Genomic DNA, 27429 nt, shown 5'->3' on the forward strand with positions numbered 1-27429 from the left:
TCATTATAAAGAAATTGTCAAATGACGTGTAAAATAAACCACAGCGCAGACCATTATCAAAACCATTAAAATGTGTTAAATGTTACAAAAGACAGTGAATAATTCTTATTTACATAATTGGTGAACCTTACGCAGACAAACCTGACTTTTCTGTGTGATGTGGGAGAAGAGACTGTTATTCCATTCTAGAAATGATGAAATGTTTAAAATAATCCAAGATTAAACTGGAGATAAAGCTGCAGAAGAACTGAATAAAGTGGTAAATTAGATTTTGATGTTGATTTAGATGATACAGAATATGAAAATCAAGTGAAAAAATGTGACTATATTAAGTCACTTTGAATACATGTAATTCTGACCAACTTCTGACTTTGAGGATTAAAAAAAAAAAAAAGACTGTGAAGTCCCAGTGAGGAAGTTAGACAAAAACCTGTAAGGAAACAGACTAAAATTTCTTTTTTTTTTTTTTTTAAAGATTTTATTTATTTATTTGACAGAGAGAGACACAGCGAGAGAGGGAACACAAGCAGGGGGAGTGGGAGAGGGAGAAGCAGGGTTCCTGCCGAGCAGGGAGCCCGATGCGGGGCTCGATCCCAGGACCCTGGGATCATGACCTGAGCCGAAGGCAGACTCTTAACGACTGAGCCACCCAGGCGCCCCCAGACTAAAATTTCTACTTGGACAATAAAATGACCTTTGAGTTTATTTTTTGTAATGTTTAATTATAATACTTCCCACCCTGAGTTCTGTAATACTCTATTTTATGTAGCATTTGTTAAACTACTTTTAAAATTGAATTCTTGAGGGATATTTAATATATGGGGCTCACTGTCTGACTAAATAGGATTGAGCATTATACAGTTACAGAAGAATCAACTATAACGCATGGGTTTGGATTTATGGCAGGCTTGTCCCCCTGGGCCTCTCACAGTGCTCCGAGCCAGAGCAAACTGTGGCCCCGAACCATTGCCTGGCCTCTGTGCCATAGGCTGCAGGCACTGAAGCAGGTCACACGGTAAAAAGAAAAAAAAAAAAAAAAAAAAAACTATAAAAATAAGCCAGCATCATTATAAAGCTGGCTCAAATATAGGCCTTCAGCGAATACCTTTTGATTCACTGACCTCAAATAAATAGTTCACATAGCAAAACCATCTTGACTGGTGAGGTCACTCTAAACAAACAAACAAAAAACCTTTAAATGCTTTATTCTAGTTTTATATGATGATGCTTAATGATTGTAGTGTTACTTTCCAGCGTATTCTCATTACTTTACCATAACACTGTCTTTACCTTTTTTCATGAAATATACACACAGAAAAATGCGTAAGATATATATGTAGTTTTACCTCTGCCACCCATATAGCTATTATATATTTTTAGTTTATGTGATTATATCTTAGTATACAAATATTGTGATATAGCTCATTCTGGGATTTTTTTTTTTTTTTTGCTTTATTGAGATATAATTTACATGTGACATTCTATAGGTTTAAGGTACACAACATGTTGATTTGATATACTTATATATTGCTGAATGATTACCACTGTAGGGTTAGCTAACACCATCACATCACATAATTACCACGTCTCTTGTGGTGAGAACATTTAAGGTTTTGGCAACTTTCAAGTATATAATACAGTATTAATAACTATAATTGCTATGCTGGACATTAAATCCCTGGAACTTACTCATCTTCTCACCAGGAGTTTGTACTCTTTGACCAACATCTCCCTCTTTCTGCATTCCTCGGCCCCTGGTAACCACCATTCTAAGTCTCTGTTTCTATGAGTTCAGCTTTTTTAGATTACACATATAAGTGATATAGAGTGTTTGTCTTTCCCTGTCTGACTTCATTTAGCATAATGCCCTCAAGGACCACCATGTTATTACAAGTGGCAGGATGTCCTTTCTCATGGCTGAATAATATTTCTCTGTATATATATACATACCATATCTTCTTTATCCATTTATCCGCTGACACACACTTCGATTATTTCCATATTTTGGCTCTTGTGAATAATGCTGCAGTGAACATGGGGGTGCAGATATCTCTTCGAGATCCTGTTTTCATTTCCTTTGGATATGGGAAGAAGTGAGATCGCTGGATCATATGGTAGTTCTATTTTTAATTTTTGAGGAACCTCCATATTGTTTTCCTTAGTGGCTGCATAGTTCATTCTATTTCTTACCTTTTTAAAGGTCCATTTTTGTTAGATGTCCATCTGTTCTCTTATTTCTAACCATAACAAAGTATCCACATTTTATCCATAACTCTTTCTTCAGTGGCTATACATATTGCCTCTGGTAACCCTACCACCACAAATAGCCCTGCGTGAAATCCTCTTACAGGTTCAGTATGGACTGTCATGCGAATTTCTTTGGAATATAAGCCCAGGAGTGGAATGCATAGGTCATAGAGTGTGAGTACACTTCACTATCTAGGTTTTGCCTGATTGCTTTTGTGAGTATCTGTGCCACTTTATGCTCCTCTAATAGCAGTGCATGTGTAGTTCCACATCCACATATTTGCACTAACCCTTAACATTAGCCAACTTTCTAATTTTGCTAGTTAAATAGGGATAATGTGATACTTCATTGTTAATTTTGTATTTCTCTGATTGCTATTAACTTAGAGTATCCATCTCTTTATATTTTCCCAGTGGAAGCCTGGTTAAGCTGATTCCTATCTTTTTTTGATATGTCCCATTAACCTTTGAACATTTCTTTGCTTTCTGATTCAATAAGACATTCTAGACTTCCTTGTCTTTTCCTTGTCCTAGACCCAGAATTAGCCAAAAGTGCAAGAAGTCCTGGTTTCTTTTGATGGGGAGTGACATTTCAAACCCATATCTGGGCACCAAGTGTGCTTATTGCTCTGGACGTCATTGCTTCTAGGCTTGTGTGAACAGATCTGTGGAGAAACATATGCAAAAATATATATTTTTAAAGATCTTATTTATTTATTTGACAGACACAGAGAGGGAACACAAGCAGTGGGAGTGGGAGAGGGAGAAGCAGGCTCCCCGCTGAGCAGGGAGCCCGATGCGGGGCTTGATCCCAGGACCCTGGGATCATGACCTGAGCTGAAGGCAGACACTTAACGACTGAGCCACCCAGGCACCCCAAAACACATGCATATATATAAATGCATATATATTGAGGTACCTGGGTGGCTCAGTCGGTTAAGCATCTGACTCTTTTTTTTTTTTAAAGATTTTATTTATTTATTTGAGAGAGAGAGAGAGCACATGAGAAGGGGGAGGGTCAGAGGGAGAGGCAGACTCCCCGCTGAGCAGGGAGCCCGATGCGGGACTCGATCCCGGGACTCCAGGATCATGACCTGAGCCGAAGGCAGTCGCTTAACCAACTGAGCCACCCAGGCGCCCCAGCATCTGACTCTTGATTTCAGCTCAGGTCATGATCTCAGGGTCGTGAGATCAAGCCCTCTCTCTAAAAAAAATTTAAAAAATAAATGGATATATGTAAATCATGTCTCATACTAATAATTCTAATTCATGTTTTCCCAACTCAGATCTAGAGTCATAGAGTTCTTCCTCATTTTTCCCCATTTTGTACCTGCATTTCACTCCCCCCCCCCATTAATTGGTAAAATATTACCTTTAAATATGTGGTAGAATTTGCCAGTAGAGAGTACTCCTGGGCTGGAATTTTCTTTGTGGTAAGGTTTTAAATTATGAATTTAATTTCTTTAATAGTTTTTTGTTTTATTTTAAGTGTTGAGCCCAGTGTGGGGCTTGAACTTAAAACCCTGAGATCAAGACGTGAGCTGATACCAAGAGGTGGGCACTTAACTGACTGTGCCACCCAGGTGTCCCTTTAGTAGTTTTATTTTTTGTAATGCTTACATATATTTTTTTAATTTACCAGTTTTGGTAAGCTGTGTTTTTCTAGGAGTTTGGCAATTTCAGGATAATTTTCAAATTTACTAACATAAAGTTGCTAATATCATTCTATGATTGTTTTACTGTTTGTAGCATCTGTAGCTGTAACTCCTTTTATCATTGCTGATATTTTTTTTTTATTTATTTATTTTTTTAAAGATTTTATTTATTTATTTGAGAGAGAGAGAATTAGAGAGAGAGAACACATGAGAGGGGATAGGGTCAGAGGACAAAGCAGACTCCCTGCCGAGCAGGGAGCCCGATGCGGGGACTCGATCCCGGGACTCCAGGATCATGACCTGAGCCGAAGGCAGTCGCCCAACCAACTGAGCCACCCAGGCGCCCTCATTGCTGATATTTTGTGCCATCTCTTTTTTCTTTCTCAGTTTTGTCAGGTAGTTATCAACTTACTAGTTTTTTACCCCCAAGACCTGTGAACTTCTGACTTCATAGATCATCTCTGTTTTACATGTTTTACTCCATTGATTTCCATTCTTATTTTAACATTTCTTTCTTTGTACTTCCTTTAGATTTAATATGCTGTTCTTTTTCTAATGACATGGATGCTTAACTCATTAACTTTTAGGCTTTTTCTTTTCAAATATGTAGATTTAAATTCATGAATTTTTCTGTAAGCACAGAATGAGCTGTATTATACAAGCTTTTAGTGAGTTCAGTTTTTCATTTTCATTCAGTTCCAGATAGTTCTTAATTTTTATTCAGATTTTGTCTTTGATCCATGGGTTACTTACGCATGCATTGATCTATTTACATATTTATAGGGAATCGAATTATCTTTTTGTTATTGATTTCTAGTTTAATTGGGCCAGGACTAGAAAATTATGCATATAAGGGGCACCTGGGTGGCTCAGTCGTTAAGCCTCTGCCTTCAGCTCAGGTCATGGTCCCAGAGTCCTGGGATCGAGCCCCGCATCGGGCTCCCTGCTCAGCAGGAAGCCTGCTTCTCCCTCTCCCACTCCCCCTGCTTGTGTTCCCTCTCTCGCTGTGTCTCTCTCTGTCAAATAAATAAAAAATCTTAAAAAAAAAAAAAAGAAAATTATGCATATAAAAGAGTTATAAACAAAGAAGAGATAGAATAGAATAGAATGAGCAAGATGGTACTTTAACCATATCAATAATTACATTAAATATAAATAGTTTAAACACACCAATTAAGAGACCAAGATTTTCAGATTAAAAAAGCAAGACTCAACTAACAATAGAAACCCAAAGTATAGGAAGCAAAACTGACAGAACTGAAGGGAAAAACAGACAATTCAGCATTAATAGAGTCTTTAGTACTCTACTTTCAATAATGGATAGACTATCTAAGCAAGAGATAACAAAAGAAACAGAAGTCCTGAAAACAGTACAGAGCTCCTAGGCCCAGTAGACATCTATAGAACATTCCACTCAACAACAGAGTACTTACACTATTCACACACACATAGAACATTCTCCAGGATAGACCATAATGCAAGCCCCAGTAAGTTTTGAAGTCATACAAAGTATCTTTTCTGTTAACTTCATTTTCTGATTAAGTAAACTGGAAAACAATACAGGAAAAAGAAGAATCTTGAGATATTAAGCAACATATTCTTTAATAACCAGTGAATCAAAGAAGAAAATCAAGAGAGGAATTAGAAAATGCTTTCAGATGAGTGAAATGAAAATATACCAGAACTTATGGGATGCAGCAAAACCATTGCCCAGGAAGAAACTTACAGCTGTAAATGTCTTAATCAGCAAAGAAAACAAATCTCAAGTCAGAAACCTAACCTTCCACCTTAAGAAACTAGAAAAAGAAAAATAAGGTAAAAAATAATTAGAAAGAAATAATTAAGACTAGAGTAAAAACAAATGAAATACAGATAAAAATAATAGGGAACATTAATAGAAATTGGTTCTTTGAAAAGAGCAACAAAATGGACAAACCCTTAGCTAGACTGACCAAGCAGTAAAGAGAAAAGACTCTCAAATTACTAAAATCGGGAATGAAAGAGGTGACATTACTATTAACCTTATAGAAATTTAAAAAAGGATTATAAGGGGATACCATGAACAATTATATGCTAACAAATTCATTAACAGTTGAAATGGACAAATTCCTAAAGACACAAATTACCAAAACTGACCTAAGAAGAAATAGAAAGTCTGAATAGACTTATAAAGGGTTTGAATTAGTCATCAAAAAACTTCCCAGAATGAAAGCTCAGATGCACAGAAAGCCTTATTGATTAATTCTACCAAAAATTCAAAGAAGAATTAATACCAATCCACTACGAACTCTTCCAAACAATAGAAGAGGGAACATTTCCCAACTCAGTATGTTAGGCCTGCATTACCATTTTACCAAAACCTCACAAAGACACTACAAGAAAACAACAGACCAATACCCCTTTTGTTAAAATTCATCCACAAAATAATAAAAACCAAAATCAGCAACACATAAAAATGATTATATACCGGGGTGCCTGGGTGGCTCAGTCGGTTAAGCAACTGACTCTTGATCTCAGCTCAGGTCTTAATCTCAGGATCGTGAATTCAAGCCCACATCTGAAATTCAATTAATATAATATACACCATGTTAATACAATAAAGGGGAGAAAAACATGATCATGTCAGTAAACACACACACAAAAAGGATTTGAAAATACATCCTTTCAGGGTAATAACACTCAAAAAAACTAAGACTAGAAGAGAATTTCCCTAGCCTGATAAAGAACACCTATGAAAGTCCCACAGCTAACATCATATTTAATGGTGAAAGACTGAAAGATTTCTCCCTGCATCAAGAACCAGGGCAGTTATGCAAGAAAAAGAAGCAAAAGGCACCCAGATTGGAAAGGAAAAAGTAAAACCATCTTTATTTTTGGATGTTATACTCTTGTATATAGAAAATCCTAAGCAATCCACTTAAAAAAATAGAATGAGTTCAGCAAGGTTACAGGATATAAGATCAGTATGTAAAATAAATTATATTTCTATACACTGGCAATGAGCAATTAAAAATTAAGAAAACAATTCCATTTATAATAACTCAAAAAGAGTAAAATACTTAGATATAAATTTAACAAAAGTAATATAAGACCTGTGTACTAAAAACAGCAGACCATTGTCAAAAGAAATTAAAGAACTAAATAAATGGAAGCCATTTCATATTCATAGATCAGAATAAAGATGGCGATACTCCCTAAATTGATCTATGAATTCAGCACAATCCCCATCAAAATCCCAACTGACATTTTTGTAGAAATGGACAGGCTGACCTTAAAATTCACGTGAAATAAGAGGGATCCAGAATAGCCATTCTTTTAAAAGGAGACCAATAGAGAACTTTCAGTGCCCAATATTAGAAACTTCACATAAGCTTTAGTCAAGACACTGTGACACTGCCATAAGGAAAGACATAAATAAATGGAAAAGGATTTAGATCCCAGAAATAGAACTTTACATTTATTGCCGGTTGATTTTGACAAGGGTGCCAAAACAAATAGATAAAGAATAGTCTTTGCAACAAATGGTGCTGGAACAACTGGGTATCCACATATGAAGGAGTTAAGTTGGATCCCTGCCTCACACAAAATTAATTCAAAGTGTACCATAGATCTAGATGTAAATGTAATAAAGCTAAACTATAAAACCTTTAGAAGAAAATATTGGAATATATCTCTGTTATGCAGTGGTTTCTTAGATATGACTCCAGAAGCACCAGTGATAAAAGACAAAATACACAAATTGAATTACATAAAAAATTAAAAACTTTTGTATTGCAAATGATACCATCAGGAAAGTGAAAAGACTCCACACAATGGGAGAAAATACTTGCAAAAATCTCATAAGACAATTTAATCCACATTGTATAAAGAACTCTTAAATTTTATTCTGTTAAGTACAGGGTTTCCTTATCTCTCCTTGTTGACACTTCATAAACCCTTTCAGTTAAGAACTAGTTTATATTTGAGGTGCCTGGGTGGCACAGTCGGTTAAGCCTCCCACTCTTGGTTTCGTCTCAGGTCACGATCTCAGGGTCATGAGATCAAGCCCCGGGTTGGGCTCCTCACTGAGTGCAGTCTGTTAAAGTTTCTCTCCCCTTCTCCCTCTGCTCTTTCCCTCCTCCTTACGTCCCTTCCCCCAACGTATGTGCATGCACTCTTGCTCAAATAAGTAAATCTTTAAAGAAAAAGAATTAGTTTGTCATTTTTTTTAAAGTTTGGATTTTACCCATTAATTTTGTCCATACTCTTTAAATATTCCTATAGTCCATCTTCTAAACATTACCATTTCTAGTTATGCCCTATATATCTGCTTCTCTTTTGTTTCTTTTAGCTCTTTTAAAATATTCTATATATTTTTTTCTTGCTGAATTCTGAACTAAATTGTCAGTCTGATCTTCCAACTCACTAACAGATTTTTATCCACCTTAATACATTATATTTTTATACTAATATTTTCTTTTTCTATAGGATTTCTTACTTTGTTTTACTAATGTCTTGCCATATCTCCTTAAATATATCCTATTGTGCTTATTTTTAGTTCTTGGTTCAACTTTTCCAACTTCAGGTGTGTATATTATGCAGAACTTACCAAGTTAAATATACTGTGACCACAACCAGCCCCAAAATCTTAGTGGGATGTAGACTGAAATCAGCACTCCTATCTGAGAAATGGCATTTCTTGGAACAATGTACAAGAGGAAAGAGTAAAAGATGACTTTTAAAAAACTTAATGTTATATGTCACTTTACTCACATTTCATTGGCCAAAGAAAATCTTATGGCCAAGCCTAATGTTAATGAAGAGGAGAAGTATAATCCTCTCACAGGTTCTGTCAGCAGATTAGGAACACTGCAGTTTACCACAACATGGTATGTTTTCTAACTGATTATACTCCTCACAGATCATGTTATTTTGATGTGTGAACTTAAGAGCTCCTGTCTTGTAACGCATATTGAGGTAAGGCAGAATACCAAGCCTTTTTGGTTCTTGTCTCTTGTGAATTTAAGAGGGGAGATTATCCCCAAGGAAGAAAGATCCAGTTCCACACTCACATATGTGTAAAAACTGGTAATTGTCCTATGTTGGCCACCACTCTATCTGATAGTGCTTAAGCAGAATCATCTGGATGGAGGGGTCTTCCTAAATTGTAATCAAACAGCTCTTGGTCTTTGGAGGACCAGAGAGAGGAGTTAGAGGTGGGTATGCTCCAGGGTAGTTGATTATCAGATTTTTACCTCTCTAAGCCCCTCTGCTGTTCTAGTTTGAGGGGGCAGGCTCTTGATTGTCCCAAGGCAAGCAGGGAAGGAAATGGAGAAGAATAAAGTTTTGAAGACTTCCTCTACCCTAGCCTCTCCTTGTCAGCTTAGGCTATTCTTTGTCCCTCACTTTTCCCCGCCTTCCAGTTCAAGGCAACCTTCTGTTCCCCCAAGGGTTTCTTGCTGTTTTTTAGTTAATCCTTGGGATCAGTACCTTTCTCTAGCTTCTACATTTTTCCAGCATTGTTGTTTGTGTATGTATGGGGGTGGAGTGTTCAAGGAGAGCAGTAGCATGAAAAAAATGAAAATGTGGACCAGAATAGTTGCCTGAGGAGAGAACCTTGTGAAAGAAATTGTATTTGAATTAGAAAATGAGGATTTGGATTGGCATAGAGGATAGGGAGGAAAACGCAGAACAAAGAGATTGGTAAAGGCATGGGGGGCTATGCCCATGAAACCAGCCTGAGCCAGGTTGGAAGGCTGTGAAAACATAGGGAGTTAGTTACTTGTTTAGGTTGAGTGATGTCAGGTTACGGAGGACCTTAATTTCCACTGGGGAGGGGTGTGGAGGGGAGCAAGCTCACCCATGCACACTCTTACCAAGTGCCTGTGCTAGATAACGTGGAGACTGCACGGTGCATATATAATGTAACCTTTGTCCGAACTGGTGCTGATAATCTTGTTGAGGAAGTAAGACTGGTGCCAATTAAATGATTAGAGAGCATTAAGAAGAAATGTAATTTATATGCAGAATTCTCTGATGCTGTAGGAATCAGGAGGCCTGTACAACTAAGATTAGCTGTGTACGTACTCAATGGACTACATAACTGAGGAGATTTCACTTTTAAGACAAACTATAATGTGGATGCCAAGGAGAACATTAAAATGCATCTGTGGGTATCAGACCATTGAGTGTGTGTTTTATGTTGTTACTTTGAGAGCAGAGTTTAGTATAATCAGTTAGAACATGGACTAAAGCCAGATGGTCTGGATTCTAATTTAGATTCCAAGTATGACTTTGGACAAGTTAAGTAACTTTTCTGTGCCTCAGTATCCTCATCTATAAAATGAGGACAATAATTGCCCCTAACTCATAAGGCAGATCGGCTCACATAACTTTTGCCACTCAGTTTTTCCTAAATTGAAGAGCATGTATCAGTGGAATTTGGGGAGAAAAGGACATGAACATTTATTTTTTATTTATTTATTTATTTTTTTTCCACAACAAAGAACAGCTACATTTATTAGGGATTCTAGTATAATAATCATAATACCGAATCTTATGGAGCAATTACTGTATGCCAAAACACTTTGCATAATTTATCTCATTTAAAAGAAAAAAAAAAAAAGAATCAGTAGGAAAGCAGGGTGGTATTACAGAAAGCAGTGCAAGCATCTGACCACTTTGTTCCCTGCCTGCTTCCTCACTTGACTGTAAGCTTCCTCCAAGCAGAGACTTGCTTCATCATATACCAGCCCCTGGCTCAGTGTGTGACATAAAATTGGCACTCATCATATATTTGTTGAATGCATTTTCGTGTGTAATTTTAAATATAAACCAATTTATAATAGTTTTAGATGTTTGGATATGTATTTGTCCAATAGTTTTGATATTTAATTTTTTTAACAACTAGAAATGATCTTTGAAATATTTGTGACAGGTTTTTGTTTTTTTTTTTTTACAGGCCAGTTGGAATGCCAAAAATGGAAAAAGTTTACTTACATAATCCTAGTTCTGAAGAAACTATTACTTTAGTATCAATATCTGCTACAACATCACATTTTCATGCATCATTTTTTCAAAATAGGGTAAGTATTTCTACTAAAAATGTTTCCCTTGAGTTTGAAATTGAAATATCTAGATTTTTTTATGTATAATTTCATTTTGCTATAATTGAAATCCAATGTGAATGTTCCGTATTTGTTCTGGGTTTCAGTTTGCCCCATTTCCTAAGAATTATCACTTCTACTCTTAACACACATTGTTTTTCTCAACATGAAACAACTTAATAATTCCACTTTGAACCTAGGCACTCTGAAAAATGTAGCAGTCAGATCTTTAGTTGATTTTTTTTTCCTTTTTAATAATAATTCCTCAGCACTGTGTTAGTTTTCTATTGTTCCATAATAAACTACTACAAACGTGATAGCTTAAAATAACACCCACTTATTAGCACATAGTTTTTTTTATAAGCTGTAAGTCCAGTGGGCTCTTTGCTCAGAGTATCATAAGGCTGTAATTAAGATGTCAGTTGGACTGAGTCCTTGACTGGAGATTCAGGGAAAATCCACTTCCAACCTCATTTAAATTGTCCACAGAATTCAGTTCCTTATGCTTTTAGAATTGAGGTCTCCATTTCATTGCTGGCTCTTGGCCAGGGACCCATCTCAGTTCCCTAGGGGCACCCACATTGCTTGTCACCATCTTTAAGCCCACAGTAATGTGTCATATCTCCCTCATGCTTCAGGTCTCTTTGGCTTCCTCTTCTGCCACCAGTGGAGAAAATTCTGCCTTAATCATGTCATCAGGTCAGGACTACCTGGATAGTCTCCTTTTTGATGAACTGCGTCAACTAACTAATGACCTCAGTGACATTTGCAAAATCCCTTTTATTGTGTAATATAAATAACCATAGGTGTGGTATCTTCTCATAGTCACAATCTCAGAGATTAGGGCAGGAAATTTGGGGGCCTGTTTTAGAGTTCTATCTACCACAAGTATCCTCTAAAATTTAACTTTATAATCGTTTTTGTAGATAGTATGCAAACTTGTAATTAAAAAAAATTATCTGACCAAAAACTGGGGTCTTCAGAAATTTTGAATTTGAGACAATACATACATTAAGCTTTAATACATAGGCTGCTAAAATAACTAATAAATGAGCTTCCAAGAAAGCTAAATAGCAAGTATCAGAGGGAGGTAAATGAGTGGAACTTAATTTCATCTTCCTGGAGTTTCCACTGACTCCTTTGAAGAGTTATGACCAAATAAAAAGGATCTTTTTTTAAAGCAGCTAAAATTATATAAATTATTGAGATTTTACATTCCTCCTTTCAAAAATCCTATTTCATCATATGCTGTCCTTAGCTAGCAACTTCTGGAGTAAAAAATAAAATGACATAATTTTGGCTTTTTTAAATTTAAAAGTATTTTGGGGCGCCTGGGTGGCTCAGTCGTTAAGCATCTGCCTTCAGCTCAGGTTATGATCCCAGGGTCCTGGGATCGAGTCCCACATCGGGCTCCCTGCTCGGCAGGAAGCCTGCTTCTCCCTCTCCCACTCCCCCTGCTTGTGTTCCTGCTCTCGCTATCTCTCTGTCAGATAAATAAAATCTTAAGTAAATAAATAAATAAATTTAAAAGTATTTTATTAGCAAAGAACTGATGAGTTAGCATGTTACTTTCAGTAATAAAAATTTTATTTTTGTGATACCCATGGAAAATGCCCCTTTTCTAAAATATGTCTTAAAATAAGTTTTCCTGGAGTTATTTTTTGTTGTTACCTAAGGGATGTTTTCAGAGCTTTTATAAACATGCTGATGTTCTCAAATAATAGAATGCCTGTGCTGGGGAGAGACTTATGTATTCATCTAGTCCAGTACCCTCATTATACAAATGAACAAAGAGCTCAACTCCAGAAGGGTTTGCCCCTGTCATGCAGTTAATGACAAGAGCCAAGTTGAGGGTCTAGGTGCTCTATTGGCCTACCCAGTGATTTGTATCTTATTAAGCTATGGTGTGGGACATGTATGTTACCACCTGCATATAGAGGTGCACTTATGTTTAAATGCAACCACCCAGCTTCCAGGCATGGCCAGTGTGCAGAGACATGTTGGGTTAAAGAGCAAAATAGTGAAGTGAGAATGGAAACAGTTTAAAAATAGTTCACAACTGCATTACAGATTTTATTTTTAACTCATTAACGTTCTTTGCTAATTCGAGCAATGTTTTGTTTTTAAACGCCTAAGCTTCACCCTTGTTAAAGGCCAGGGTTTCACTTTTTTCATGTTTTGATCATAAGACAAAGACTAGACCAAATACAGATGGTTAACAGGGACCATATAAATAATGTAAATGAGAGAAGCAGGCCACATGGAATGACCTGGGGAGCACGTGGCTGGTCCAAAGGGATCAGTCTGCACTTGGCTCCAGCCGGTGGTTACCATGTGGGAATGTAAGCCCATGCCCGGTTCTTCTCATGTTCCAAGAAGAATCAGAAATAGGAATTTTTATATGATAACTTCCAGTTTTTACACATTGAAAATAAATTCAGTTTTAGAAAGACAGATGGTGTAGACCAAACAAAACAAGCTAACGGCCACTAGCTTGACATTTCCGAACTAGACTCTCCCAGGGACTTATTTCTACACATGAACTTTATGCAAAGAGAAGAGTTTTTCCGAAAATTCTTCAAAAGATAAACTAAATGTATATGTTAGTCAAAGGATAAGTTAAAAATCAATATGTGTTTTCCATTGTCAGGAGATGGAATTAAACAATAAAAATAATCTATACCTACGGTTGAGTCACCTAGATTTAGCTTCAGAAGAAGATAGCCACAGTCTGTGCTGTCTTCTCTTACTTTCTTCTTCTTGGTTTCCATCTTAATTTCCTGCAGTAAGGTGTGGACTCCAGCAGCTCAAGAAGTGGAGGGGAGAAATGGAATGAACTCTTGGGGGAAGAAATAACCTTGTTTCCCCTCCACTTCAATTTTATGCCTACGTTAAGAGCCTTTGGTGAAAGATGAAAAGAGTCTTCTCGTGTCCAGGAGAGCAGACCCTTTCTGTAATTTTATTTTAATTCTTTGTCACCTTCAAAATTCCTGGTCAGATCTTATTTCCTTGAGAATAGAACATTTTCTGTAACTCACTTAAGTTTTCGGTTATTTACCAATATCATCTCTATATTAACTAACCAGTAGGAAATAGAGAAAAGAGTAATTATTTTTTTAAAAGACCAAGTTTTATATAACCATGTCATAACCCACAGGCAAATAACCCCCTTAGTAAGGTCTTGTTTTAACCTGAAAATCAAGAATAATAAGGGTAATAAGGAATGTGGTTGTGTGACAATTTGTTTTTCTATATATGACTTCTAATAATTATCTGTTATTTGTAATTACCTGTTAATTAACTATAATTGTCTAGTTAATTATACTTACAATTTAAAATTCCATAATATTAAGATTGCAAATTAGACCTATTCATCTTTCACGACTGTATTGTATATTGGCCATAAAATATGTAATATATGTTTTGTATCAAAGAATACGAATTTTTTTAATTCTCTATTGTAATAGTCAAATTTTTATTATGGTAGAATTATAAAAATGTAGTGCCTTACAGACACAGGTAAGCAAACAAATTATTGTTTCCTTGATTGTTTAGAACTTTTTGATTGATTAAATTTTCATATAATCTGAAGATTAACTAGGAAAACATTGTTTCAATCTGTGACTAAAATTAAAATGTTTTAGCCCACATATTTTACTGTGCTTAATATAATATCTCTTCTCATGGGTTGAAGGTCATTAACGAATATTAATGATTATTTTTAATTAGATGTAGAACCCTGGACGTTATTTATTCTATTTCAAGTTAAACTCTGATATCCATGCATGTTAATGGGAATTGAACAAAATGTGATTAGTAGTAGTATGGAAAATTATTATGTGGATAATAAAAAGAATGAACTGTATTGAGGAGGGCACATTCTGCATGGAGCACTGGGTGTTATGCACAAACAATGAATCATGGAACACTTCATCTAAAACTAATGATGTAATGTATGGGGGTTAACATAAGAATAAAAAAATAAATTAAAAAAAAAAAGAATGAACTGATCCATATCTGTTGATATATAATACTATGATATATGTGTTAATGTGTAAGAAAAGCACATTGTAGACTAGAATATGATGCCATTTTTATAAAAAGTAGAAAATATGTACATATATGGACATATTAATAAGAGCCAAAGTAAGGTACAGATAGGTTAACTGGGTAAGCTGAAAAGGATGAGAATGGGGGAAGGTTTGTTGTATTAACTGTTTCTTCATACATCTTGGCACTGTATCCCCAAGTAAAATAAGCAATTACTTTTGCAATTTAAAACATGTAAGAAGGGCATCTGGGCGGCTCAGTTGTTAAGCGTCTGCCTTCAGCTCAGGTCATGGTCCCATGGTCTTGGGATCGAGCCCCACATCAGGTTCCCTGCTCCGCGGGAAGCCTGCTTCTCCCTCTCCCACTCCTCCTGCTTGTGTTCCTTCTCTCACTGTGTCTCTCTCTGTCAAATAAATAAATAAAATCTTTAAAAAAAAAAAGTAAAACATGTAAGAAAGTTTAAATTAGAAAATAGTTTACCATCTGTGTGGAAATAAGGAATTAATTAATTTAACAAATATTTCTTAAACGCCTACTACGTGCCAGGCACTATGGATTTATCCCGGAACAACAAAGATTCTTCACTTATACTTCTGGGGGGTTTGGGTGACAGCAGCAGCAGAGGGGAGGCAAGAGAAATAAATAAATTATATAAAATAGTAGATGATGAGCAGATGATTAGATGATGAGCAGAGAAAAAGAGTAGGATAAAGGGATTAGGAGTGCAGTGGGAGGTGTGGTCCAGTTTTTTCTTTTTTAAAAAAATTGTGATGCAATTGACATTTAACATTTTGTGAGTTTGAGGTGTACAGTTGACATATAACATTGTGAAAGTTTAAGATGTACAGTGTGTTGATTTGATACATATATATATTGCAATATGATTACCACCGTAGGGTTAGCTAACACCTCTGTCATGTCACATAATTATCATTTCTCTTTTCTGGTGGGAACTATTAAGATCTAGTTTCTTAGGAACTTTGAAGTTTATAATATTATGTTATTGTCTATGGTCAGTATGCTCTGCATTAGATCTCTAGAACTTCTTTTTCTTCTACATTTGTACCCTTCAACAACATATCACCAATTCCCCCATCATCCAGTCCCTGGTAACCACCATTCTGTTCTCTGTTTTTACAAGTTTGGCTTTTTTAGATTCCATATAAGTGACAGCAGAAAGTATTTGTCTTTTCCTGTTTGGCTTATCTCATTAAGTACAATGCCCTCAGGGTCCATCCATGTTGTTACAAATGGCAGGATCTCCTTTTTTTTCTTATGGCTGAATAATATTCCACAGGGTGTGTGTTTGTGTGTGTGTATACCATATCTTTTTTACCTATTCACCTGTTGATAGACACTTGGGTTGTTTTGACATCCTGGCTATTGTGAATAACGCTCCAGTGAACATGGGAGTGCATATATCTCTTCAATATCCTGTTTTCATGTCCTTTGGATAAGTACCCAGAGGTAGGATTGCGAGATCATATTGTTGCTTGATTTTTAATTTTTTGAGGAACCTCCATACTGTTTTGAACCAGTTTACATTCCCACCAATAGTGTACAGGATTCCCTTATCTCCACATCTCATCAACACTTGTTTTCTCTTCTCTTCTTAATGATAGCCATTCTAACAGTTATGAAGTGATATCTCATTGTGGTTTTGAGTTGCATTTCCCTGATGATTAGAATTGTTGAGCATCTTTTTGTATACCCTGTTGGCTATGCCTTCTTTGGGAAAATATCTGTTTATTGATCTGCCCATTTTTAAATCAGATTTTTGGGTTTTTGTTATTAAGTTGTATGAGTTCCTTATATATTTTAGATATTAACCCCTTATCTGACATATGATTTACAAATATCTTCTCCCATATTATAGGTTTCCTTTTTGTTTTGTTGATCTTCTATTTTGCCATGCAGAAGTTTTTTAGTTTGATATAGTCCCACTCATTGCTTTTTGTTTTTGTTGCTTGTGCCTTTGGTGTCATACTCAAAAAATCATGGCCCACGCTAATATTAGTGTTTTCTTCTGGAGGTTTATTGTATCAGGTCTTATGTTTAAGCCTTTAATCCATTTTTAATTAATTTTGGTGAGTGTTGTAAGATACGGATCCAATTTCATTTTTTCTGCACATAGTTATCCAGTTTTCCTGACACCATTTGTTGACCAGATTATCTTTTCCCATTGAGTGTTCTTGGCTTCCTTGTCAAATATTAGTTGACTGCATATGCAGAGATTTATTTCTGGGCACTCTATTCCATTGGTCTAAATGTCAGTACCATACTGTTTTAATTACTGCAGCTTCATAGTATAGTTTGAAAGCAGGAAATATGATGCCTTAAGCTTTGTTCTTCTTTCTCATGATTGCGTTGGCTACTTGGAGTCTTTATGGTTCCATACAAATTTTAGGATTGTTTTATCTATTTCTGTAAAAAATGTCTTTGGGATATTGCTAGGGATTGCCTTGACTCTCTAGATGACTTTAGGTAGTATGGACATTTTAACAGACAGTTATCAGTATATTAATTCTTCAAATCAGTGAACATGGGATATCTTCCCATTTGTTTGTGTCTTCTTCAGTTTCTTTCATCAAGGTTTTGTAGTTTTCATAACACAGGCATACCTCAGATATTATGGGTTTGGTTCCAGACCACCACAGTAAAATGAATATAACAATAAAGGGAATATCACAATGAAATGATTTTTTTTTTAGTTTTCCAGGGCACATAAAATTTATGTTTACACTGTATTGTAGTCTGTTAAGCACACAGTATCATTATGTCTTTAAAAAAACAGTGTATATACTTCAATTTTAAAATACTTTATTACTAAAAAATGCTAACCATTATCTGAGCTTTCAGTGAGTCATAATCATTAATCACATATCACCATAACAAATATAGCAATAATGAAGAAGTTTGAAATATTGCAGGAATTACCAAAATGTGACACAGAGACACAAAGTGAGCAAATGCTATTGAAAAGAAATTACACCGATAGACTTGCTCAGCACAGGGTTGCCACACACCCTTCAATTTGTAAAAACAAAATAAAACAAAACACAGTATCTGTGAAGTACAATAAGGTGGAGCACAGTAAAATGAGGTACACCTGTACATCTGTACATCATTCACCTCCTTGGTTAAATTTATTCCCAAGTATTTTTTTATGCCTACTATGAACAGGATAGTTTTACTTATTTCTTTTTCAGATGTTTCATTCTTCGTTTATACCAACATAACTGATTTCTATATGTTGATTTTATATCCGGCAAATACACTGAACTTGTTGATTAATTCCAACAGTTTTTTGGTTGAGTCTTTATTTAGGATTTTCTCTATATAAAATCAAATCATCTGCAAACATGACAATTTTACTTCTTCCTTTCTGATTCAGATGCCTTTCATTTCTTTGTCTTGCCTAATTGGTCTAACTAGGCCATCCATTATTACTCTGATTAAGTGTGGTGAGAGTGGGCGCCCTCATCTTGTTCCTGATCCTGGAGGAAAAGCTTTCATTTTTGTTGTTGTTGTTGTTGAGTATGGTGTGAGCTATGGATTTTTCATATGTGGCCTTTATTATATAGAATTGTGTCCAATCTGTACCCAGTCTGTTGAGGGTTTTTATCATGAAAATGTGTTGTATTTTGTCAAATGCTTTTCTACATTGAGATGATCATTTGATTTTTATCTTTCATTCTGTTAAATGTGTATCACATTTATTGATTTGCATTTTTGAACCATCCTTCCCTCCCAAGAAGAAATCCTACTTGGTCATGGCGTATAGAACTTTCAATGTCTGTTGAATTCAGTTTGCTAATATTTTTTGAGAATTTTTGCATCCCTTCATCGAGGGTATTGGTCTGGAATTTTTTTGTTTGTCCTTGTCTGGCTTTGGTATCAGGGTTATGCTGGCTTCATAAAATGAATTTTGACGTGTTCTGTCCCTTCAATTTTTTAGAAGAGTTTGAGAAAGATTGCATTAATTCTTCTTTAAATGTTTGGTAGAATTCATTAGTGAAACCAGCTTATCCTGGGGTTTTCTATGTTGGGAGGTTTTTGGTTAGTGATTCAATCTCCTTATTCACTGGCCTATTCAGATTTTCTATTTCTTCCTGATTCAGTCTTGGTAGGTTGTATGTTTCTGAGAATTTATCCATTTCTTCTAGGTTATCCAATGTGTTGGCATATAATTGTTCATACTAGTCTCTTATGATCTGTGTATTTCTGTAGTATCATTTGCAATGTCTCCTCTTTCATTTCTGACTTTGAATATTGTCTTCTTTCATGGTTTGTATAGCTAAAGGTTTGCCGATTTGTTTTATCTTTTTGAAACCAGCTCTTAGTTTCACTGTTTTTTTCCTTTTTTGTTTTTCTGGTCTCTATTTTATTTATTTCTGCTCTGATTTTTACTTCTTCCCTTCTGCTAATTTTGGACTTGGGTTTTTTCTTCTATTTCTAGTTCCTTGAGGTGTAAAGTTAGGTTGTTTATTTGAGATGTTTCTATTTTCTTAACATATGCATTTATAACTATAAAGTCCCTCTTAGAACTGCTTTTGCAGCATAGCATAAGTTTTGATATGTTGTGTTGCCATTTTCATTTGTTTCAATATCTTTTTTGGTTTCCCTTTTGATTTCTTTTTTGACCCCTTGGTTGTTCAGGGTTATGTTGTTTAATTTCCACACATTTGTAGATTTTCCAGCTTCCGTTTTGCTGATTTCTAGTTTCATACAATTATGGTCTGAAAATGTTATGGTCTGAAAATATACTTGGTATTATTTCAGTCTTCGTAAATTTGCCGTTAAGACTTGTTCTGTGTACTGTCATATGGTCTGCCTTGAAGAATGTTTTGTGTGCACTTGAGAAGAACATGTATTTGCTGCTGTAGGATGGAATGATCTATAAATGTCTGTTAGGTCTATTTGATCTAATGTATGGTTCAAGTCCAACATTTCCTTACTGATGTTCTGTCTGAATGATCTATCCATTGGTGAAAGTGGGGTATTGAAGTCCCCTGCTATTATTGTATTGTCGATTTCTCCTTTCAGATCTGCCAGTATTTGTTAATATATTTAGGTGCTCTGATGTTGGGTACATAAATATTTACAATTGTTACATCCTCTTGATGCATTGACCCCTTTATTATTATATTATGACCTTCTTTGTCTCTTGTTACCATTCTTGGCTTTTAAAGTCTGTTTCATCTGATACAAGCATAGCCATCCCCCCTCTCTTTTGGTTTCCACTTGCACTGAATGTCTTTTTCCATCCCTTCACTTTGAGCCAATGTGTGTCCTTAAAGCTGAAGTTTGCTTTCTGTAGCAGTACAGAGTTGAGTCTCATTTCTTTATCTAGTCCCTGTGTGCCTTTTGATTAGTGTATTCGATTCATTTACATTTAGAGTTATTCTTGATACGTAAGGACCTACAATGTAGTCTTCTTAATGGCTTTCTGGTTGTTCTGAGTTTCCACTGATTCTTTTTCCCTCTTTTTCTGCCTGCCTTTATAGACTTGTGATTTTTTTCCCCAGTCTATTTCCCCCTTATTTAACTTACATGAATCTGGTTTTGTTTCTTGGTACCATGAAGCTTACATAAAACATCTTATAAAGCCGTTCATTTTAAGCTGATAGCAGCTTCAGTTGTGTAAAAGCTTCACCTTTTTCACTTCCACTTTTATATGCTTGGTGTCATTATTGACCTCGTTTTATATTGTGTGTTCATTAACACATTATAGTAACTATAATTATTTTTAATACTCTTCTTCTTTAGCCTTTCTAGCACAGTTAAGTGGTTAACACACCATCCTCTTACAGAATTAGGATTTTCTATGTCTGACTTGTATTTACCTTTACCCAGTGTGTTCTATACTTTCATATGTTTTTGTATCACTATTAACATCTTTTCATTTCAGCTAGAAGAACTCCTTTCAACATTTCTTACAAAGCAAGTCTAGTGTTGATAAACTCCCTCAGAATTCACCAGTGAATTGTTAGTCCAAGAAAGTCATTATTTCTCCTTTGCATCTGAAGAATAACTTTGTTAGATAAGAGTATTCTTGGCTAGCAGTTTTTTCTTTCAATACTTCGAGTATGTCATCCCACTCTCTCCTGGCCTGTAGGGTTTCTGCTGAGAAATCACTGATAGCCTCATGGAGTTCCTTTATAGATTACAATCTGTTTTTTCCCTGGGTGCTTTTAGGATTCTCTCTTTGTCTTTGATTTTTGACAGTTTCATTATACCATGTGTTGGAAAATGTCTTTTGCATTAAGATAATAGGGTGATCTATTAGCTTCATGAACATAGATGTCCAAGCCTCTCCCTAAGTTTGGGAAGTTCTCAACTATTATTTCTTTAAATAAACTTTCTGCCCCCTTCCCCTCTCTTCTCTGGAACTCCAATTGTTGTATTTGTTCTTTGATGGACTCCCATAGATTCAGTAGGCTTTCTTCACTCTTTTTAATTCTTTTTCCTTTGTTCTGTTCTAACTGAATAACTCAAAATTTCTAGATCACGTATTCTGTCTTCTCTTTGCTTTACTCTGCCATACATGCTCTCTATTGCATTTTTTTCATTTCAATCATTGAAACTTAAGCTCCAGAATTTTGGTGTGGTTCTTCTTTATTATTTCTTCTCTTTGTTAAATATCTCATTTTGTTTGTGTATTGTTTCCTTATTTCATTGAATTGTCCTTCTGAGTTTTTTTGGACATCGCTGAGTTTGTTCAAAAGAACTACTTTGAGGGGTGCCTGGATGGCTCAGTTGGTTAAGTGCCTGCTGCTCAGATCATGATCCCAGGGTTCTGGGATTGAGCCCCACACCAGGCTCTCTGCTGGGTGGGGAGCCTGCTTCTCCCTCTGCTTGTGCTCTCTCTCTCTCTCTCTCAAATAAATAAATAAAATCTTAAAGGATTCAAAGTTGTTCCTTTTTTTTTTTTTTTAGCAGCTAGATTGCAGAAATCTGTGCTTTTGGTTGTTGGAGAATTACTGTTCTTTTGGTGATCATATTTTTTTGATTTTTCATGTTTCTTATAGTTTTGCATTTCTACTTTAGTGTTTTAAGTAGCAGGCCCCTTCCTAAATCTTTACTGGTTGTCTTCAGATGGGGTATACTATTTGTTGGTGCTATTATATTTGGATTTTCTCCACGTTTTAGATTTTCCAGAAGGTGGTGCTCAAGTTTGTGGTTTCTCCCTTGCCCACACATACTGCTGTTTTCCTGATAACAGTCCATTTACTGGATTTGCTCTCACCACTGCACTTGGGAGTGAGCATGAGGAGCCAACTGCAGAGTGAGAAGAGATGTGGGTTTAGCATTCAGGGCATTGGGGTGCCTATAGACCCAGTGGGGGTATCCTCGGGCGAAGTATTCCCAGAGGTTCATGGGCAGACTTTCTGCTGAAGTCCTGAGCACAGTCACCAGCAACTGTGTATCTTTAATGCCCCTTGATATTCTTATCTGTCTCTTTCCTGCTCTTTTCCCTTCCCCAGTTTTGGGGGTCCTGCCTCAGTACTCTGGGTGCTGCTGAAAAGGAACAGGTTTCTCCTGCCATGCCCTGCACAACTGGGGTAGTCAGGTACTCACTCACTGCTCTCCTTTTCCCTTGTTGTAAAGGTCTCTACTGCTAGATAATTCATTCCCATGGATTGTTGCTTTGGTGGAATAGGGGAAAGGGGAATGGCACTGGGAAAATGCCTCTTACAGTTTCCACTGTGACCAAACTTTTTTTTTGGGGGGGGGGCTTCAGTGGCATAGTGGAATGTGTCCCCAGCAAGGCTAGAGTTTTACGTCTGTCTTGTATGGGCATCTGCGTAGGTCAGCACTCTCTGGGTTTGTTCCTCACCATGGCAAGAGTGGCTGGGGCAAGTGCACTGATTCTGCAGCCCATACTGAAGTCTGCCCACCTACTACCAGATGCACAGGTGGTCGAGACAACTCCCATGTCCCCTGGCATATGGTACTGAATCCCACAATTCCCACAACAGCACTTCTGTTTGTGGATGGATTTCTAATCCGTAGCTTAAAAAGGGGAACAAAAAGGAGGAACGTCTTATGCTGACAGTCTTATGCTGCCATCACTCCCCCAGTTTTAAATAGGAGAGTCAGGACAGGCTTCATTTAGAAGGTGACATTTGAACAGACTTGAAGGAGGTGAGAGAGAGTACTGAATGGAAGGAAGTGGGATATATGGAAGAAGAACATTCCAGACAGAGGGTCCAGGCAGCACAAAGGCTCTGATGTGAAAGCATGCCTGTGTGCAAAGACGACAGTGTGGCTAGACCAGAGGGACCAGGGTGAGAGAAGTGAAGGGGGATAGGAGGGGACAAACTGTGAAGGCCCTTACAAGCTATGATGCGGACTTTGGCTTTTATCCTGATTGAAATTGGAAGCCTTCATGGATTTGATCTGAGAAATGAAATGATAGCTTATGTTTTATAAGGATCACTGTTTATCAAAAAGAGACTGCAGGAGAGCAAGGAGAGAATCAGGGACACCAGTTATGTGAGCTATTGCAGTACCCCATAGTAAGAAGACAGTTACCCTGACAAGAGTGAGGAAGTGAAGAAAGCTGTTGGATTTGGGATATATTTTGAAGACATAGCCAACAGGATTTCCTGATGTGAGACCAAGAGAAAGAGAAGAGCCAAGAGTGACTCTATAGTTTTTGTCCCAAACTACTAAAGGACAGAGTTGCCATCAACTGGGATGAAGAAGGCTGAGGGTAGAGCAGATTTTGGGAGCATAATCAGTAGTTCAGTTTTTGACGTGTTAGATTTGAGATGTCTCTTAGACATCCAGGTACAAGTGCCAAGTGACAGTTGGTGTCTGAGGTTAGATTATAAAAGACCAGATACGAAATGGAAGTTTAAGAGTCATTGGTGAAGTCGTGGACCTGGATGAGCTTACCGAGGGAGCCGGCAAGGAGCTAAGCAGTGGTACAAAGGTGAAATACTTAGCCGCAGATAATGTTAAGTTAAAACTAACACACCTTGTTTGTTCTTCATTACTTTCTATAATGTTTTCTAATTTTTTATCCTGCCAAATTCATCTAATTTAGAAAGTGTACAGGAAAGGGGACAAAAGGATAAATTGTAGCAAATTTGATGAATTCTTATGGGAAGATTATGTTCCTGAGCCTGCTGTTCTGTTCTGTTACATCCTTAAGTGTCACTTGGAATTAGATTTTCCCTGTTATTAGAGGAGGGAGGGGGAGGGAGGAGGGAGGGGAAGAGGGGAAGGCTGAGGAGAAGGAGGGAAATACTTGTTCTATCCCAGCATCTTCTTAAAGTACTAAAATAATAGTGGAGTCAAGTCTTGATAGATACTGAGAACTATCAAAGAGAACTTGTACTCTCATTTCTAGACTCTTCCCTGCCCCTCCTCAGATATAAATGACATCATGAAGCAAAGCCTCATCTTCCACAGGAATTAAGCAGTGAGATTGGTCATGTTTATGGTTTCTTTAATAATTAGGATCTCAGAGATCATCTAATAAAACTGGCTCATTTTGAATTTAGGAGAAATTGAAACTTACAGAGGTTAAATGACTTGCCAAAAATCACAGTTTCTTAGTAACAGAACTAGAAACTCAGGTCTCCAGTGCATCACCTACTTAACTCAAGACCAGATATCCAGTTCTGGTAGTAGCAGAAGGTTATATTAAGAATTAAATGTTCCATGATCATTTTCCTTCCTCTTTGAATTTAGATGGACTTTTGAAAGATATTATTTAAATATATATGTTAAGTTCTCATAAATATTTTAAAGGAAACCAGTTTTTCTCTGGCTGGATAAATTTCCCTGTAGAGAACTCAGGCCTTATGAATATCTTCATTGACATTAGAACTGCTGTCAAACAGGAATACCGTACTCATTGATTCTAAAACAGTTTTCAATATTTTTATGTCTCTGAACTTGGAACACATCTTATGGTGAAGGGCATGGTACTGTCACCATTAGCTTGCATTGAAGTTGCGTTTTCCCCAGAGTGACAGCACTAGTGATCTTAGCACTACCAACTAAAGATTACATTTACTGCTTGAGGTTTCTGAGGGACCACCAATATGTAATCAGATTATAAACCTGCATGAGTCCTGAGTTATAGTTGAAATTCTAAGAGTAAATTAGTTTTCCTCCCTCAATGCAGTGCCCAGAATGAGTCATACAAATTTCTTCACTGCCCCTTCCTGTGAGGTTTCTGTTATCCTCACTCCTTGCTTTAAAATATGGAAGTTTCTGATTAGCTCTGCATTTTTTAGTGTGGTTTTTTTTCCCTTTTTTTTCTTGGTGTGTTATAAAATTAAGTGTCTGTATTACAAGCACAGGCATCTTAGATGGGAAAAATGACATTCTTTTCTCAGATAGTCTTAAGGCTCCTCTCTGTACCCCTAGGTGTCAGCAATGAGTCCTTTAACTGTCAGAGAAGTAATGAAGGTGGTAAGTAGGTGGCCAGCAATATGACCCCTTACAGTTAAATTCACAACAGTGGGAAGTGTGGGCAGACTGCATGTGCTCAGTGAAAATATCCATATTGTTTAGCGATTTTTGTTGTCTTAAAGTAGATTTGAGTTTACTCTTGCCTACCAGTAGTTAAACCTAAACATTCAATTAGTTGTCCTTGCTCCAGGAAAATGAAGACCCTTATAAAAACTGAGACCCTTATAAAAAAAGGTCCAGGCTTAAATACAGTCTTGAGTGAATGTGCAAATATATACATATATGTATATATTTTTATTATGGTATACTTTCAGTAAAATTCACCCATTTTAATGTATAGTTCTGAGTTTTGACCAATTCATAGTCATGTAATTGATAACTCAGTCAACTCAAGCCTCTGAGTGTACCCTGTTCCAGAGGTTATATAAATGGAACCATGCAGTAATAGCTTTTTGAGTCTGACTTCTTTCATTTAGCATAATGCATTTCATGTTATCCATGTAGTTGGATGTATCTGTTCTTTGTACGACTTTATTGCTCAGTCGTACTTCATTGGATGACAGTATTATAGTCTGTTTATCTATTCACCAGTTAAAGACATTTACATTCCTCCCAGTTTGGAGTTATTATAAATAAAACCACTATAAATGTTCACATATAGATTTTTGTGTGGACATAAATTTTCTTTTCCTCATTTCCCTTATATAAATACTTAGGAGTGGAATTGCTTGGTCTTACGCTAAGGATATACTTAATGGTTTCTCATAGTGACTGTGCCTTTTGCATTCCCACCATGAATGAATGTATGCTCCAGTTGTTCAGCATCTTTGTTAGTACTCAGTATTGTGAGGATGGGTTTTGTTTGCTTGTTTTTAATTTTAGTCACTCAAATAGTTATAGTGTTCATTTTTATTTTAATTTATATTCATCACTAACGATGGTGAACATCTTTTCAGTTGCTTATTTGCCATCCATATATTTTCTTCAGTGAAATGTCTGCTCAATTCTTTCACCTGTTTTTTAATTGGGTTGTTTGTTTTCTTAACTGAGTTCTTTAGAGTTCTTTATATATTCTCGATATTAGTCCTTATCACATATGTGATTTGCACATTTTTTCTCCCTGTCTGCAGCATGTCTTTTCATTCTCTTTACAAAATGTTTCCAAGGACAAGTTTTTAATTTCCATGAAGTCCATTTTATCAAGGTTTTTTTTATGGGTCATACTTTTTGGACTTCTAGGTAAGAACTCTTTGCCCAAACCAAGGTCACAAAATTTTTCTCCAATTTTTCTTCCAGCAGTTTAATAGTTTTAGATTTTACATTTAGGTCTGTGATCCATTTTGAGTTAATGTTTGTTTATGGTATGAGCTCTGACTCAAGCTGGTTTTGTATTGCATATGAATATACAGTTCCTACACCATTGGTTGAAAAGATTACCCTTTCTCATTGAAATCCCTCTGCATTTTTGTCAAAAATCCGTTGACCTTGTAAGTGTGGGTCTGTTTCTTGGACTCTCCATTATGTTCTAATATGTGTCTAATAGATAGACTCTAAAGTGTCTACCCTTTCACCAATACCACACTTTCTTGTTTACTGTAGCTTTTTTTTTTTTTTTTAAGATTTTATTTATTTATTTGACAGAGAGATAGAGAGCACAAGTAGGCAGAGTGGCAGGCAGAGGGAGATGGAGAAGCAGGCTCTCTGCTGAGCAGGGAGCCAGACGTGGGGCTCAATCCCAGGACCCCAGGATCATGACCTGAGCCGAAGGCAGCCGCTTAACCGACTGAGCCACCCAGGCGCCCCTACTGTAGCTTTTTTTTTTTTTTAAAGATTTTATTTATTTATTTGAGAGAGCGAATGAGAGACAGAGAGCATGAGAGGGAGGAGGGTCAGAGGGAGAAGCAGACTCCCTGCTGAGCAGGGAGCCCGATGCGGGACTCGATCCCGGGACTCCAGGA

The 27429-nt window shown here is 36.4% G+C and overlaps 1 protein-coding gene and 1 non-coding gene across 3 annotated transcripts in view; both read left to right on the plus strand.

Annotated features, from left to right (window-relative positions):
• Positions 1–27429, plus strand: part of TMEM131 (transmembrane protein 131) — a 220372-nt gene that overhangs the window by 108995 nt on the left and 83948 nt on the right. For both annotated transcript variants that reach the window (XM_081833431.1, XM_081833432.1), the window contains one exon: positions 10843–10966. In XM_081833431.1, the coding sequence (XP_081689557.1) occupies positions 10843–10966 (124 nt within the window). The remainder of the gene's footprint in view (positions 1–10842; positions 10967–27429) is intronic.
• Positions 884–1018, plus strand: LOC115941131 (small nucleolar RNA SNORA42/SNORA80 family). Its single transcript, XR_004075892.1, has one exon. It is a non-coding gene; the product is annotated as a small nucleolar RNA SNORA42/SNORA80 family (small nucleolar RNA).

The sequence above is a fragment of the Leptonychotes weddellii genome, chromosome 10 (genome assembly GCF_054177405.1).
Source record: "Leptonychotes weddellii isolate Sample4059 chromosome 10, ASM5417740v2, whole genome shotgun sequence".
Classification (NCBI taxonomy): Eukaryota; Metazoa; Chordata; class Mammalia; order Carnivora; family Phocidae; genus Leptonychotes; species Leptonychotes weddellii.